This window comes from Phoca vitulina, unplaced genomic scaffold, assembly GCF_004348235.1.
Source record: "Phoca vitulina isolate PV1807 unplaced genomic scaffold, GSC_HSeal_1.0 scaffold23, whole genome shotgun sequence".
In the NCBI taxonomy this organism is placed as follows: domain Eukaryota; kingdom Metazoa; phylum Chordata; class Mammalia; order Carnivora; family Phocidae; genus Phoca; species Phoca vitulina.
Genome location: NW_022589726.1, coordinates 18,227,579 through 18,242,511, shown reverse-complemented (window position 1 = coordinate 18,242,511; position 14,933 = coordinate 18,227,579). Strand labels below are relative to the sequence as shown.

The following is a 14,933-nucleotide window of genomic DNA, read 5'->3' as shown; positions in this document are numbered from 1 at the left end:
AAGCCTGGCCACAGAGCTACCTCCCTGGCCAAGGTACTCTGGGAACAGACTTCCTGACCTGGAAGGAGGATTAGAGCTTCAAAGGCGAAGCCTCAGCCCAGGCCCATGCCAGGCAGGTCCAAAGAAGTGTCCCGAGTGGGCTCTCATAAGGGGGCTCATCTCAGAGAAGGCAGGATTAGACCAGTCCCTTGGGCATGAAGGAGGGAGAGGCAACTCTAAGGACCTGGTGGGAGAAGCCTGAGCTCTGGTACATTCAGTAAATGCCATGCAAATGAGGGGAGGCACATTTGCACATTCTTTCAAGTGACAGCTCCAGCCGGTCAAAGGGCTGCTGTCCAAGGCTTAGGGCTGAGGACCCCCTGGCCCTTAACCCCATATATTTTTGGAAGATTGCTCCCCCCCCCCCCCACTTCCAAGGCCCCAATCCACCTCCTTCCCTTGACTCCTGGGACAGGAAGTTGGCCATGTTCCCAGGAGGGAGGCAGGAGGCCCACGGAGGGGGGTGGAGTATGTGTTGGGAGGGGGGCCTCCTGTCCAGTCCTTAGGCCCTGGGACAGCTGCTGAGGAGGGAGAGCAGAGCTAGGAGAGCCATGAAGGTAGTACTCAGCCTGGGGCGGGGGTGGGGGGGTGGGGGTGCCAGGGGAATGGCACGAGACGGGGCCCAGCCCTAGGGCCTGGGTGGAGGGCCAACATAGCAGGGCTGCGAAGAGGGGCTAGGGGTCTGGGAGGTCTGGCTGGAAGAAGCCAAGGAATAGGGGTGCGAGGGAGTGGGGGGCTGGGCAAGGGGACTGTCAGGAGCAGAGCTGCTGGGGTGCTCTCAGGAGAAAGGCCTCAAACGCCCTGGGCTGGAGCGGGAGAATGGATCACTCCTGTGGGCAGAACAATCTTGTGGCTGAAATCAGGCCTTCCAGCGTGTATGGGAGGGAAGGGGGAGGCAGTGCGTGCTCTCCTTTTCCTACTTCACCACCAGTGAAACTGAGGCAGGAAGCTGGCCCTCCGTTTATTTTCCCTGCCCCTCAGGATACACTCCTGATTCTGGGCTGGCAGGAGCAGTGTGATTCCCAGCTCCCCCTTCCTCCCCACCCGAGGTCCCCTGAGAGCCTGAGAGTTCAGGCTGGGAGGCTGGCCTGGCCGGGGACACAGTGTTCCCCACTGGCCCTTGAGCCCTGCCCTGAGACCTAAATCCTCACCCCACCCCCACCCCGCCCCACCAGGGGCTGGATCTCAGGATCCTTGCAGATCCCTGGATAGGGTGGATCCCAGGGCATGGGGCAGCTCCAGAGCCAGAGGGCTGGGGGGCCAAAGATCCTGGGCTGACACTCCCAGCAGGGTAGATCCTGGGAATCTGATCTCCTGGCCTCCCCCACATCCTCCCCCCCCCCCCCACTTCCTGGAGCAGCGACCTGCCCCTTTCCCGCCTGCACTCCCCTCCACTTCCAGGGCTGGGCTTCTCCTCACACCAGCCAGACAGTCTACCCTCCACCCAGGGGAAGCAGCTGCCTCCGCCAGGCCGCTTCCAGGAAGCCCCGGGCCGGGCCCCAGCATTGTTCAGGCCCGCAGTCGGCACCCCAGGCAGCCGGACATCATGAAGTCCAGCGGCCCCGTGGAGAGGCTGCTCAGAGCCTTGGGGAGGAGGGACAGCAGCCGGGCCAGCAGCAGGGTAGGAGTGCCCGCCGGCTGGGCCGAGGAGGGGCAGGGGAGGCGGTGTGGGCAGTGGGGGAGGGGACCAGCACTGGGCCAGACCCTCTTCCCCCTGCCCCGCATGCCCTCACTACTCTGCCTCTCCCCGGAGGGGCCGGGGCTGTGGTGTGAGCAGCAGAAGTTCGGATTAGAGCAGAACCTGGTGTCTACTTTGACTCCTCCAACTTCCCTGCCCTAATTCAGGCCAACCCTGGGGATCCTCGCCCCTACACCTGCACTCAGGTATATATACCGCAGGGTAGCACTTTTCCAGGTACAACCCCGGCGCCCCGGAGCAGGGCTGAGAGATCAGGCCCCTTCCCTGAGCCAAGAAGTTTGGGGGGAATGGGGTGGAAGTGGCAAAGGGAGGGGGGCGGCGGCCAGGTCCCAAAAGTGCTTTAGACACTGGGGCTTTGCTTTCCCCTGACATCATCTGTGCGTGCTGTTAATGCCAAAATGCACCCGGTTTTCCTAATGGGTCCGGCAAGGTTGGTCCAGAGAGTTCAGGTGGGGTTTAATCCAGCTGCTTTGGGACAGCCAAGAGACCAAAAGTGCTGCCTGGGTCCCCAGGATGGGGGGCCTGGAGGCCTATCACTCCGTTTCCCCATATTTCCTCAGCCTGACCCCAAAAGCAGCAGCTCAGGACAGCATGAGACAATATTATTGGGGTGGGGGGCGGGCAGGAACTTGAACTCCTGAGGGAGGAGAAACATGGGTAAAAGGGAGAGGAGGCATATGGTCCCTGGAGAGGATGAGTGAGGTGAACCCACAGTGGGAAGGATGGGACTGGGGGCCATGATGGGGCATCCCTGCCTCACTGCATTCTGGGTGGGGAGGGGCCCAACAGGGCATCTGGTCCACCTCCTCCCCCATCCCATGCTGGAGTCCCACTTGGACCTCCTCAAGTGACAGGGTGCTCACTACATCCACAAGTAGCAAGACAGCTAACTGTTTCCCTCCGTGTCATGCCTCTGTCTGCCTGTCCCTCCAGCGTTACCACCCCCTCCTTACACAATTGCTGCCTGCCGCCTCAATGCACAATGAGTAAACATGTTGTTCTGACAGTAGGGGGAGGAGGGCATGTCAGCTGTCCGGAGCATGGGGACAGCGGGAGCCAGGGGAGTAGGACTGGCTGAGGCCACTCCTGTCACGTTAGTCTGGGTGTTGCATGACTGACATCCTACATTCCTGTCTGGACCCCCTCCTGCTCACTCTCCACAGGGACCTTCACCTGGGGAGGCCATCTGGGAGGAGAAACGGGGAGCCCTTACAAAGGAAAGTCAGAGAGCACCCCCCAACCAGGAGGAAAGCCCTAGCGCTTGGGGAGGCAGTGACCACAAGGGTTTCACACCCCAGGGCCATAGGAAGGGCCTGAGTGATTCCTCAGAGAAGAGGTGACCCGGCTGAGGTGACGCAAGGTGGCAGGTTCCACACACCATCAAGGACAGGCCCCACACCGGCCCAGAAACAGGTGGGCCAAGTGTGTCTTAGGAGTGTGGGGGCTTTAGCAGGACGGAGGAAGAAAGAAACCAGTGCAGTGCCAAGACCCTGGCCCAGTCCCGGAGACGGGCCCGCTGAGAACTGACACTTCTCTGTCGGCGTGTCCCTCCACCCATAGCCTAGGAAAGCTGAGCCACATAGCTTCCGGGAGAAGGTCTTCCGGAAGAAGCCACCAGTCTGTGCAGTGTGTAAGGTGACCATCGATGGGACTGGCGTCTCATGCAGAGGTGAGGTGCCCCGTCGTGTGGCTGAGAGCCTCCGCCCAGCACCACCGTGCGCACAACTCCAGCGGCCAGACTCACGCAAATCGTAATGAGCCTGCTGCCCCTGGACTGGGCAACAGGGGAGCCAAGAGGCAGCTGCCTCCCCTCCAAACAGCCCTTGCTCCCGGTGACAGACACTTCCCACCCCCCACCCCCCGCAACCCAGGAGACCCACTACTCCCCGCCCTCCCTCCCTCCTCACCCCCACCCACCCAAGGACGTTAGCCCTGGCTCGCTCCCTCCCTGGCCTGGGCAGTACTACCCCACTGCCATAAGCTTCCCTTGAACTGCCTCTGCCCCCCCCCCCCACTCCATCTCAACACACTCTTGGAAGTCCCAAGATCTGGTCCCAGGGCCTGGGGAAATGGGGGGAGGACTACCCCTTCCACTGCCCCCAAAAGGCCCCTGCTAACCTCTCTCTTCTCCGGACCATCCCTCTCTAGTTTGCAAGGTGGCAACACACAGAAAATGTGAAGCAAAGGTGGGTGCTTGATTGGGGGAGGGGGATTAGAGTCCCCTGCTCTGAAACAGGCTTCTCCAGCCACACTGGCATCAACCCTCTACCCCTCTCATCACTGGGGAACCCCTGCTGGGGTGGGGGAGAGTGCTGTACTGGGCCCTTTAAGAACCACCCTACTCCACCCCCTGGAGGGCTGGCCCAGGCCGGTGGACAGGAGACAGCGTTTGTCTTGGTGCTGTGCCCAGGCTGCAGCTGGCGAGAGGGTGGGGGTGGGGAAGAGGAGGAGAATGAGGAGGAGGAAGGGTGGGGTGGGTGGGTGGGGGGAGCAGGATTTCAAAGACTGGGCAGCCGGATGGGCTGTGCCTTCCCTCTGGGGAAGGGTCCTCAGGATGCCTGGGTGGGTCTCGTCCTGGGCCCTGGAAAAGGCCCGGCAGAAGGTACAAGATAGTGCCACTGTCCACTGGGGACCTGAGACAGCCCCATCTCTGAGGAGGTTCCCTGGTCCTCCTTCTGCAGTGCGGGGGGTCCCAGGGCTTGAAGTTGGCCTGGGGGAGCTGTGTACTCAGGGGCGGGGTCTCCCGGTGAAAGAGGCCAGTGTCCGTTCCTGGCCATGGCCTGCCTACATGGCTCTATATATAACTCCTGCCCCGCAGCTGGATGAATGGGGGTCTGTGTGGGCAGGGGGCTGGGAGCCAAGAGCAACAAGTGGGGGGCCCAGGGGTGGGGGACCAAGAGGCCAGAGGGGAGGCTCCCTTAAATAGAGGAACCTCCGCTGGAGTGTGCGCCCATCTTCTGAAAGCCCCTCCACCTTGCTGAAGCTGAGGGGTAGCCCCATCCTCAAGCCCAGGAGGGTCCATTGCCCCAGGAGCTCAGTCCCTCACTCGGTCTCCTTCCAGGTGACTTCGTCCTGTCAGGCCTTGCCTCCCGCGGAGCTGGTGAGTGTGCTCTGAGATGCAGTGGGGGAGGCAAGGAACCTGGCTGAGATGTCCAAAGGTCTGGTGGCCACAGAGAGGGCCCCCAGGAGGTTACCTTGAATGGACTGCTCTGGGTGTTGGTAATCCTGAGGGAGAGGGAAAAAAATAAGCCCTCTGCTCTTCTTGCCCTTGGGCCTGCTGGGGGTTAGGACTCCTCTCCCCTCGCCCAGTCCAGCCCCTACAGGGACACTGGCGTGCCCTCTCCACCATCCCCAGGCACAGACTGGTCCCTGCCCCCGCCCTAACCCCTCCCTTTTCCTTCTCCATCTCCCTCTAGCGGAGAAACACGGCCCCTGTGAGGCGCATAGAGCACCTGGTAAGTGATGCTGGAGGAGGGGGCGAAGCAGGGAGTACGGACCTAGGTTTCGGCTGAGGACAAAAGTTCAGGGGACTCTGGAGCGGGGTGCCTAGACTGGGGGGCACCCAAACATGTGCACCGTCTCCTCTCATCCACCAGGGATCCACCAAGTCTCTTAACCACTCAAAGCAGCGCAGCACTCTGCCCAGGTAAGTGAGGGCGCCGGGGTGGTCCCCTACCTCAGCCCTGCGCAGCGCCCCCCAGCAAAGCTCTCCGGGGCAGCCCCCCCGCCCGCCAGCGGCCCCACCTACCCTGGGGACCCAGAGGCCTCGCCCTCCGCTCCCACCGGCCCCCCCGGGAGCCCCGTCCCCGTGCCTGACGCAGGCTTCGCCCCCTCCCAGGAGCTTCAGCCTGGACCCGCTTATGGAGCGCCGCTGGGACTTGGACCTCACTTACGTGACGGAGCGGATCCTGGCCGCCGCCTTCCCCACGCGGCCCGACGAGCAGCGACACCGGGGACACCTGCGCGAGCTGGCTCACGTGCTGCAATCCAAGCACCGCGACAAGTACCTGGTGAGGGGCGGGGCCTTCCACTGTCAGCCAGTGACAGGGCTGGGAGACCCAGATGGGCGGAGCTGCTCCCTGACGCCAATCTCGCAGAGGCATGGCCCCCCAGGAGGCGGGGCCCGGGGGCGGGGCCGCGGGAGCCGATCGGGAACGCCCCCTCTGGGCTGTCACGGCTAGGCCGGGCCCGTAGCGACCTCCTCGTTTGGGAGAAAGACTTTGCTTAGGGTCACGGCAGGGGACAGCCCCTCGCTTCTTGAGGTCACTTCCGTCTAAAACCCCCCCTTTACTTGCAGCTCTTCAACCTTTCAGAGAAAAGACATGACCTGACCCGCCTGAACCCCAAGGTAGGAGGGGATTAAAGCCATTAAACTGAACCACCCCCACCCTGAAGCCCCCAGCCTCCTCGTTATTAATAGTAGCGATGGGCATCTACTTCACTCTTAAGCACTTTCCCAGATGACTTATTACTTGAGACACCAAAGCATGGTGCAGGAGACATCAACCCATTGTACTGGTGAGGAAAGTGTTGAGGCTGGTTGTCTTGGACAACCAACAGTCCCTTGACCTTGGCCCCAACCGACCCCTACACCTGGTCCCTTTTCCATCCCCACCCATCTCTCTTCGCTTGTGGCCCCCACCGTCACCCCCCCCAGGTCCCGGACTTCGGCTGGCCCGAGCTGCATGCGCCCCCCCTGGACAAGCTGTGTTCCATCTGCAAAGCCATGGAGACGTGGCTCAGTGCTGACCCACAGCACGTGGTCGTACTGTACTGCAAGGTGGGCTGGGACCTCGGGTTCACAGGGCTGGGGTGCCCTCAGCCTGGGGCCCCAGCTGGCCCTCCATTCCTCTCTCTCTATCCTCAGGGGAGCAAGGGCAAGCTTGGGGTCATCGTCTCTGCCTACATGCACTACAGCAAGATCTCTGCAGGGTGAGGCTCCCTGGCCCCTGACTGGCCCCTCCCCCAGTGACCTTGCCTCCAGTTGGCCTCGAGGAGCCCATCTCCCTTGAAGCCCACCTCTGTGTTCAGAGAGCCATTTACTATCAACTTGGCCTTTCCACCTCCTTTTTCTCACTTGTACTTCACCACGGTTCCCTGCAGAGGATTTGTATCAGATCCCTAGGGTTGATGGAACAAAGTGCCACCAACTAAGTGGCTTAAGACCACAGAAATTAGTTGCCTCGGTTCTGGAGGCTAGGAGTCTAAACCCGAGGTGTCAGCAGGGCTGCACCCCCACTGAGACTCTGGGTAGAACCCTTCCTCTAGCTTCTGGTGGTGACCAGCCATCCTTGGTGACCAGCCATCCTTGGTGTCCCTCGGCTTGCCGCTGCATCACTCCAGCTCCGCCTCGGTCGTCACGTGGCTTTCTTCCTGTGTGTGTGTCTGTCTGTCTCTTCTCTTCTTCTAAGGACACCAATCATATTGGATTAAGGGCTCATCCCTACTCCAGTATAACATCTTAACTAATTCCATCTGCAACGACTCTATTTCCAAATAAGGTCACATTCTGAGGTACATATCTTTTGGGGAGACACAATTCAACCCATAACATGGTCTTATTGCCCCATTTTACAGCGGAGGAAACTAAAAACTCAGGGAACACTGGCCTGAGGTCCAACAACTAGTGAAGTGACTGTCTATGGGGTTTCTAGTCCTCTTCGTCACCACTGGGCTTCCTCTAGACTCAGAGGGATCACACGTCTCCTCCCTCCCCTGGGGCTTAGGGGCGGGAGGCCTGGATGGATACCAGGCCCTGATCCCCCACACTGGCCCTGTGGTCCCCAGGGCAGACCAGGCACTGGCCACACTAACCATGAGGAAGTTCTGCGAGGACAAGGTGGCCGCGGAGCTGCAGCCCTCCCAGCGCCGGTGAGCAGCCTGGGTGGGGATGGGCCGCAGGAGCGGCTCCCTCCATGGCCGCCAAGGCCAAGATTCTCTCGTTCATGCAGCACATCTTAATGGAGCACCTTCTGTGTGCCAGGCACTGGGCCAAATGCTGAGAATTCAGAACAAACCAGATCCCTGCTCTCGTGGAGCTTGTGATAAAGAGAGACTTACAGGACAGTCAGAGCCCATCTCTATCATGGGAAGCAGAGATCTCGGGGGAAGAGCATTCTAGGCAGAGGGGCCAGCAAGTACAAATCTCAGAGACAGCAAGAGGGACTGAGGTTAGATGTGAGGAAGAATTTTCCGGTGAGCTGGAAGATGGGGAGGGAAGTGCTAAGAAGGGCAGGCCTTCCGGGGGGGGGCGGGGTGTGCATAGTAGAAATGATACAAAGGGGCCCCCAGAGGAAGGGGCTTATGTTCTCACCGACATTCGCCCCACCAGATATATCAGCTACTTCAGTGGCCTCCTGTCTGGCTCCATCAGAATGAACAGCAGCCCTCTCTTCCTGCACTACGTCCTCGTGCCCGTGCTGCCAGCCTTTGAACCGGGCACGGGTGAGTCTGCCGGGATGGGCTCCACAGGGAGGGCCGTCCCCCACCCCCTCCCTTCAGCGCGCCTCACGTGCCTTCTCCTTCCTGCGCCTCCAGGCTTCCAGCCGTTCCTCAAGATCTACCAGTCCATGCAGCTGGTCTACACATCTGGAATCTAGTGAGTGCTCTCTTCCCAGGCCCCTGCTCCCTGCAGTCCTGCTCCTCCAGCCTCCCCAGACACCTGGGCCTCCCGCTCCTGCCACTGTACCCAGAAATGTATGCCGTTGTGGTGTCCGTCTTACAGACGGAGAGGCTGATGCTCAGCTAAAGGCCTCTCACTCAGGGCTCAGACCCCAGTCTCCTAACTCCCTCCTGACCCTTGCTACCCTACCTACCCCCACCCCAGCCCAAGTGCCTCTCGTTCAGCCTCTGCCTCATCCTCTCTTCCTCAGTCACATTGCAGGCCCTGGGCCCCAGCAGCTTTGCATCAGCCTGGAGCCAGCCCTCCTCCTCAAAGGCGATGTCATGGTGAGGGGGCCATCCTGGGAAGGGGGGTGCAAGGGGTAGTGGTGTATCCCACCAGCTGCAGAGTCTCTGGTGAGTCATCAGTTCAAGGCAGACTGGAGGGCGGAAAGCTAGTCCCCGGGCGGGGGAAGTCACCTTGAGGTGAGGCCCGGCAGAGCTGTGGCCAGACAGTCTGCAGGGTGGAAGCACAGAGGAGGCGTAAGTAGACAGGAGGGCCTGACCCGCGGCCTCCCTTCCCTCATCCAGGTGACCTGCTATCACAAGGGTGGCCGGGGGACAGACCGGACCCTGGTGTTCCGAGTTCAGTTCCACACGTGCACCATCCACGGGCCGCGGCTCACTTTCCCCAAGGACCAGCTGGACGAGGCCTGGGCTGGTGAGTTGGAGACAGATGCGGTGGCTGGAGCCCAGGTGAGGGCGGGCAGGGGGCCTGGCTCCTCACTGTCCACTCCCCGCAGATGAGAGGTTCCCCTTCCAAGCCTCAGTGGAGTTCGTCTTCTCCTCCAGCCCAGAAAAGATCAAAGGTAAGAGCCAACCCTTGGGGGAGGACTAAAGGTTGTGTCCCTGCTCCCCAACACCTGGGTGGCCCTTCGGCAGGAAACACCCCACGGAATGAGCCTTCGGTCTCTGTTGACTACAACACCGCGGAGCCCGCCGTGCGCTGGGACTCCTACGAGAACTTCAATCAGCACCATGAGGACAGTGTGGACGGTGCGTGGGGCAGGCCCAGGGGTGGTGGGAGGTGTAGGTTTGGGGGGGCACACTCCTTCCTCCCAGGCAGAATCCCCCTCCCGAGAAACACCCCTGAGCCGCAGTCTCCTGCACTGTCCCCTCTCATTAACTCTCTCTCCCCCTTCTCCCTGCTTGCCCTCCCTCCCTGGTCCTCTCCCCACTCAGGCTCCCCGACCCACACCCGGGGACCTCTGGATGGCAGTCCTTATGCCCAGGTGCAGCGGACCCCCCGCCAGACCCCGCCAGCGCCCTCTCCAGAGCCACCTCCACCCCCCATGCTCTCTGTCAGCAGCGACTCTGGCCATTCGTCCACGCTGACCACGGAGCCCGCTGCCGAGTCCCCCGGGCGGCCGCCCCCGACGGCTGCCGAGCGGCAGGAGCTAGATCGCCTCCTGGGAGGCTGTGGAGTGGCCGGTGGGGGCCGGGGAGCTGGCCGTGAGACGGCCATCCTAGATGACGAGGAGCAGCCCCCCGCGGGCGGAGGCCCGCACCTCGGAATGTACTCGGGCCACAGACCTGGCCTCAGCCGCCACTGCTCCTGCCGCCAGGGCTACCGGGAGCCCTGCGGGGTCCCCAACGGGGGCTACTACCGGCCGGAGGGAACCCTGGAGAGGCGGCGGCTGGCCTATGGGGGCTACGAGGGGCACCCCCCGGGCTACGCCGAGGCCTCTGTGGAGAAGAGGCGCCTCTGCCGATCACTGTCTGAGGGGCCGTATCCCTACCCCCCCGAGCTGGGGAAACCAGCCAATGCGGACTTCGGCTACCGGGCCCCAGGCTACCGGGAGGTGGTGATCCTGGAGGACGCGGGGCTGCCTGCGCTCTGCCCGTGCCCCGCCTGTGAGAAGCTGGCGCTGCCCACTGCCGCCCTATATGGGCTGCGGCTGGAGAGGGAGGCCGGAGAGGGGTGGGCGGGCGAGGCCGGCAAGCCTCTCCTGCACCCGGTGCGGCCCGGGCACCCACTGCCCCTGCTGGTGCCTGCCTGCGGGCATCACCATGGCCCGCTGCCCGACTACAGCTGCCTGAAGCCGCCCAAGGCAGGCGAGGACGGGCACGAGGCCTGCTCCTATGGCGTGTGCCCTGAGGGCAGGTATGGGCACCCAGGGTACCCTGCCCTGGTGACCTACAGCTACGGAGGAGCAGTTCCCAGTTACTGCCCGGCGTACGGCCGGGTGCCCCATAGCTGTGGCTCTCCGGCCGAGGGCAGAGGGTACTCCAGTTCTGGCGCCCACTCCCCACGGGCCGGCTCCATATCCCCGGGCAGCCCGCCCTACCCACAGTCCAGGAAGCTGAGCTACGAGATCCCTGCGGAGGAGGGAGGGGACAGGTACCCGATGCCGGGGCACCTGGCCCCAGCGGGACCCTTGGCATCTGCAGGTGAGGGCGCTGGGGTGGGGAGTGCCTAGGGAAGAGGAGGGTTCTGGAAAATGGTGGGGAAGGTGCAGAGTGAGAGAGCGCTAAGCCGGACAGAAGGACTTCTGGCTCACAGCCCCTGTTCTCACCTTCCCCCCAGAGTCACCTGAGCCAGCGTCCTGGAGGGAGGGCCCGAGCAGGCACAGCACCCTGCCGCGGTCTCCCCGTGATGCTCCGTGCAGCGCCTCTTCTGACCTGTCTGGGCCCTCCACACCGCTGCACACCAGCAGCCCAGTGCAGGGCAAGGAAAGGTACGCGGCGGGGCTGGGGCTGCCCAGGGACCGAGGCAGCCTGTAAGCTGGGGGTGGGGGCGGCTCACACAGGGACTCTGCAGCCCTACTAACCTACTCACCACCGGCCCGCCCTCCCCAACTGCAGCACCCGACGGCAGGACACCACGTCCCCCACCTTGGTGCCCACTCAGAGACTAAGTCCTGGCGAGGCCTTGCCATCCACTCCCCAGGGAGGCGCTGAAAAGGCTCCCGAGCTGCCAGCAAGAAGCGGGCTGGAGCTTCCGGCCCCTAGCCCCTTCTCCTCCACCTCCCCCCCCAGGTCACCCAATGATTGGCCTCAGGAGAAGAGCCCGGGGAGCCGCTCGGACAGTGCCAGTCCGAGGGGCCCCGTGCCCACCTCGCTGCCTGGCCTCCGCCATGCCCCCTGGCAGGGCCTTCGAGATCCCCCAGATAGTCCGGATGGGTCCCCCCTCACTCCTGTGCCTACCCAGATGCCCTGGCTCGTGGCCAGCTCAGAGCCGCCCCAGAGCTCACCCACGCCTGCCTTCCCCGTGGCTGCCTCCTATGACATCAGTGGCCCGACCCAGCCCCCACTTCCGGAGAAACGCCACTTGCTGGGACCTGGGCAACAGCCAGGACCCTGGGGCTCAGAGCAGGCATCACCACCAGCCAGAGGCACCAGTCACCATGTCACCTTTGCACCTCTGCTCCCGGATAATGTCGCCCAATCCCCAGGTATAAAGGCCTTGAGGAGGGTGGGACCCCCTTGTGAGAACCTGTCTCCCAAGGAGGGGCATGGCATGGGCACTGGGAAGCACTGGGGCCAAACTTGGTCCCTCCCTGTCCTAGAGCCCCCTGTGCACGAGAGCCAGAGCAATGTCAAGTTCGTCCAGGATACGTCCAAGTTCTGGTACAAACCACACCTGTCCCGTGACCAAGGTGAGAAGCCAGCCTGCCCCTCCCCTCCCACCCTCCTGGACCCTGTCTTGGCTTAAGAACCCATCCTTGGGGCCTCCTCCCTGTCTCAGCAGGTTTACCTGGGCTGAGTCTCTCACTAGCAGGTGGTTCTGGGCTTTCGGCCCAAGGAGATTTAGACTCAACACTGTCAATGCCCTTTTAACTCTAAAGTTCCATCCCCAGGTGCCCCAAAACACCACAGCCGTTAGGGTGAGAGGCCTAGGGAGCTTGGGTAGCAGAGGTAGAGAGCCGATACATGGGGCTCAATCAGCCACTGTGAAAACTCCCACCTCCTCCCAGCCATTGCTCTGCTGAAGGACAAGGATCCTGGGGCCTTCCTGATCAGGGACAGTCATTCATTCCAAGGAGCCTATGGGCTGGCCCTCAAAGTGGCCACACCTCCACCCAGCGCCCAGCCCTGGAAAGGTACAGAATGCCCAAATGAGGGAGAAGGGGAGTGGAGTCGGGGGAGGTACCAGAGGCAAGACAAGGTGGGGTGGGCCATGGCCCTTCTTGGTGGGGAGAGGCAGGAAGTGACCTCTCCAGCTCTGGAAAGAATCCCAGCAGGGGAGAAAGCTGGGACCTAGAATCTGATAAAGCCGTCCTCTCCCCTCCCCTCAGGGGACCCTTTGGAACAGCTGGTCCGCCATTTTCTCATTGAAACTGGGCCCAAAGGGGTGAAGATCAAGGGCTGTCCCAGTGAGCCCTACTTTGGTGAGCAGCAGGGGCCGAGAAGGTTACAGTGGGTTGGTTTAGGGGGGCCAAAGGGCCTTAGGAGGGTGGAGGGAGAGCTGGGGCTATCTGGGGGCACCTCATGGCTGCTCTCACCTCTCCCTGCAGGCAGCCTGTCCGCCCTGGTCTCCCAGCACTCCATCTCCCCACTGTCCCTGCCCTGCTGCCTGCGCATTCCCAGCAAAGGTGGGTGACTTGTGATCTGTCCTCCCACTTCTCCTCACCCACTGCAGCCCAAGGCAGCATCCCCAGGTCCTGGCTCCCAGCCTGCCTTCCCTTGGAACAACAAAGAGTTCTCCAGTGCCTAGAGAATGGGGCTCCCTGCTGACCTTCCCTGTTGGCCCTCATTTCCCTCAGATCCTCTAGAGGAGACCCCAGAGGCCCCGGTGCCCGCCAACATGAGCACAGCAGCAGACCTCCTCCGTCAGGGTGCCGGTAGGGACCTCCCCCTCCCTTTTTCCCTCCCTCTGGGCACCAGGTGGGGTGCTACCGGGGCAGGCAGGAGGCACTGAAAGGCCTGGAGGTGGGCGGGCCCTATTTGTAGTGGCGGTGGGAAAGGGGTCTTCAGTCTAGGACCCCAAAATCATGAACATGAAAATCTTGGTGGGGGTGGGGGAAGGTCTTGTTAGCATGCAGATTCTTGGGCCCCTTTCCAGCATTTCTGACTGTAGATCTGGGGGAGTTGTAGAATCTGCCTTTTTAACAGGTGACCTGTGATTCCAACGACTTTTGAGCAGCGGTAGCGGGAGAAAGGGCAAGAGCTGGGCGTGTGGAGGGATAGGGGAAGACAGATCTGGGTGCTGGCGAAGCCGGTGCTCTCCTCCAGCCCTCTCCTGCCTCCTAGCCTGCAGTGTGCTCTACCTGACCTCCGTGGAGACAGAGTCATTGACGGGACCCCAGGCGGTGGCCCGGGCCAGCTCGGCAGCTCTGAGCTGCAGCCCCCGGCCCACCCCAGCCATCATCCACTTCAAGGTCTCGGCCCAGGGCATTACACTGACAGACAACCAAAGGAAGTGAGTATGTGCGCCGAACTCCCTGGGGGCCCTGGGGATCCCCGTTTCTGGCTGTGACCTTCCCCGTGATCCTCCTCGAAGGCTCTTCTTTCGCCGCCATTACCCAGTGAACAGCATCACCTTCTCCAGCACTGATCCTCAGGACCGGAGGTGAGCCTCCCTCCCGACCCTTGGCTCCCACAGCCCCATGCTCCTGTCAGGCCCTGCAGACCGGGCAGTCCCCTGCCCCAGCCCTCCTTCAGTAGCTGGACCCTGGGTGCATTTCTTCACGGTTCTTCTCTTTCTGCAGATGGGCCAACCCCGACGGGACCACCTCCAAGTAAGCCTCCCCAACAAGTCCCACCCCTTCCCTCCATGGGTCTGAGGCGCTGCCTTCCTCCCAAACCCTGGCTCTGCAGTCTTTTTGTGGAAGGGATGCTGAGCCCCCTCCCCACCCTGCCTTTGTACCCCTAGGATCTTTGGTTTCGTGGCCAAGAAGCCGGGAAGCCCCTGGGAGAACGTGTGTCACCTCTTTGCAGAGCTTGACCCAGATCAGCCTGCAGATGCCATTGTCACCTTCATCACCAAAGTCCTTCTGGGTCAGAGAAAGTGAAGGCAGGCCACAAGCTCAGAGCCCACGTCAACACCGCGCACCTCTCAGCACCCCACAGTCCTCACTTCCCCTGGCCTAGGCCCAGGAGACCCAGGAGCCAGCCCCCTCCCTTAGGAACGGGGAGTGGGCATCAGCCTGGGCCACTGCTCTCCTTCCCTGCCCCCAGCCTGCTAAAGCCAACTGGGTGGGCCCGCGAGATGACTTTGCACGTGAGCAGATGGCAGAGATGGGCGTGTGAAGGGTGAGGAAGCATCAGCAGGTGAACCCTGGAGGGGATGTGGACAGCCCCAGCTGCAGAACATCAGCCCTGGAGGGGAAACAGGGCCTGCCAGCTCCAACCAGCTGCAGGTCCCAGCCCGGCAGGAAGAAGGGGAAGAGGTATGGGGAGCAAGGCACTCCCTCCCCCGCCTCCCCCTCTGAGCAGAGAGATCAGAGCGGGATCACATGAATGGGGGGAAAAAAGAGTCTATTTTTGTCTAATAATAAAGAATTTCTATAACATGATTTCGGAGTTGAAGTCGAACCTTGTTCACGAGAAGGTCAAAGCCTTGTCTCCCCCAAGGGCATACCTGTGCTTCTTG

The 14,933-nt window shown here is 62.0% G+C and overlaps 1 protein-coding gene across 3 annotated transcripts; it reads left to right on the top strand.

Moving 5' to 3' along the window:
* The first annotated feature begins 225 nt into the window (after positions 1-225).
* Positions 226-14,854, top strand: TNS2 (tensin 2). 3 transcript variants are annotated; one of them, XM_032420273.1, is made up of 29 exons: positions 226-596; positions 3,299-3,407; positions 3,887-3,924; positions 4,800-4,838; positions 5,155-5,193; positions 5,335-5,384; positions 5,577-5,748; positions 6,036-6,086; positions 6,396-6,518; positions 6,606-6,670; positions 7,526-7,609; positions 8,070-8,182; positions 8,276-8,336; positions 8,611-8,686; positions 8,930-9,059; positions 9,142-9,207; positions 9,281-9,394; positions 9,581-10,789; positions 10,926-11,076; positions 11,204-11,793; positions 11,908-11,997; positions 12,316-12,441; positions 12,637-12,729; positions 12,856-12,933; positions 13,105-13,182; positions 13,592-13,760; positions 13,842-13,910; positions 14,050-14,079; positions 14,214-14,854. In XM_032420273.1, exons 1-29 carry the CDS (start codon positions 591-593, stop codon positions 14,350-14,352), a joined length of 4,158 nt encoding a protein of 1,385 aa, XP_032276164.1. In that variant the 5' UTR covers positions 226-590; the 3' UTR covers positions 14,353-14,854. The 3 variants fall into 3 exon arrangements, with proteins under 3 accessions (XP_032276164.1, XP_032276162.1, XP_032276163.1); XM_032420271.1 differs by lacking the exons at positions 226-596; positions 3,299-3,407; positions 3,887-3,924; ... (3 more) ...; positions 5,577-5,748; positions 6,036-6,086 and adding an exon at positions 7,150-7,252 and having other exon boundaries at positions 6,506-6,518; XM_032420272.1 differs by lacking the exons at positions 226-596; positions 3,299-3,407; positions 3,887-3,924; ... (5 more) ...; positions 6,396-6,518; positions 6,606-6,670 and having other exon boundaries at positions 7,268-7,609; positions 11,378-11,793.
* Positions 14,855-14,933: the final 79 nt, after the last annotated feature.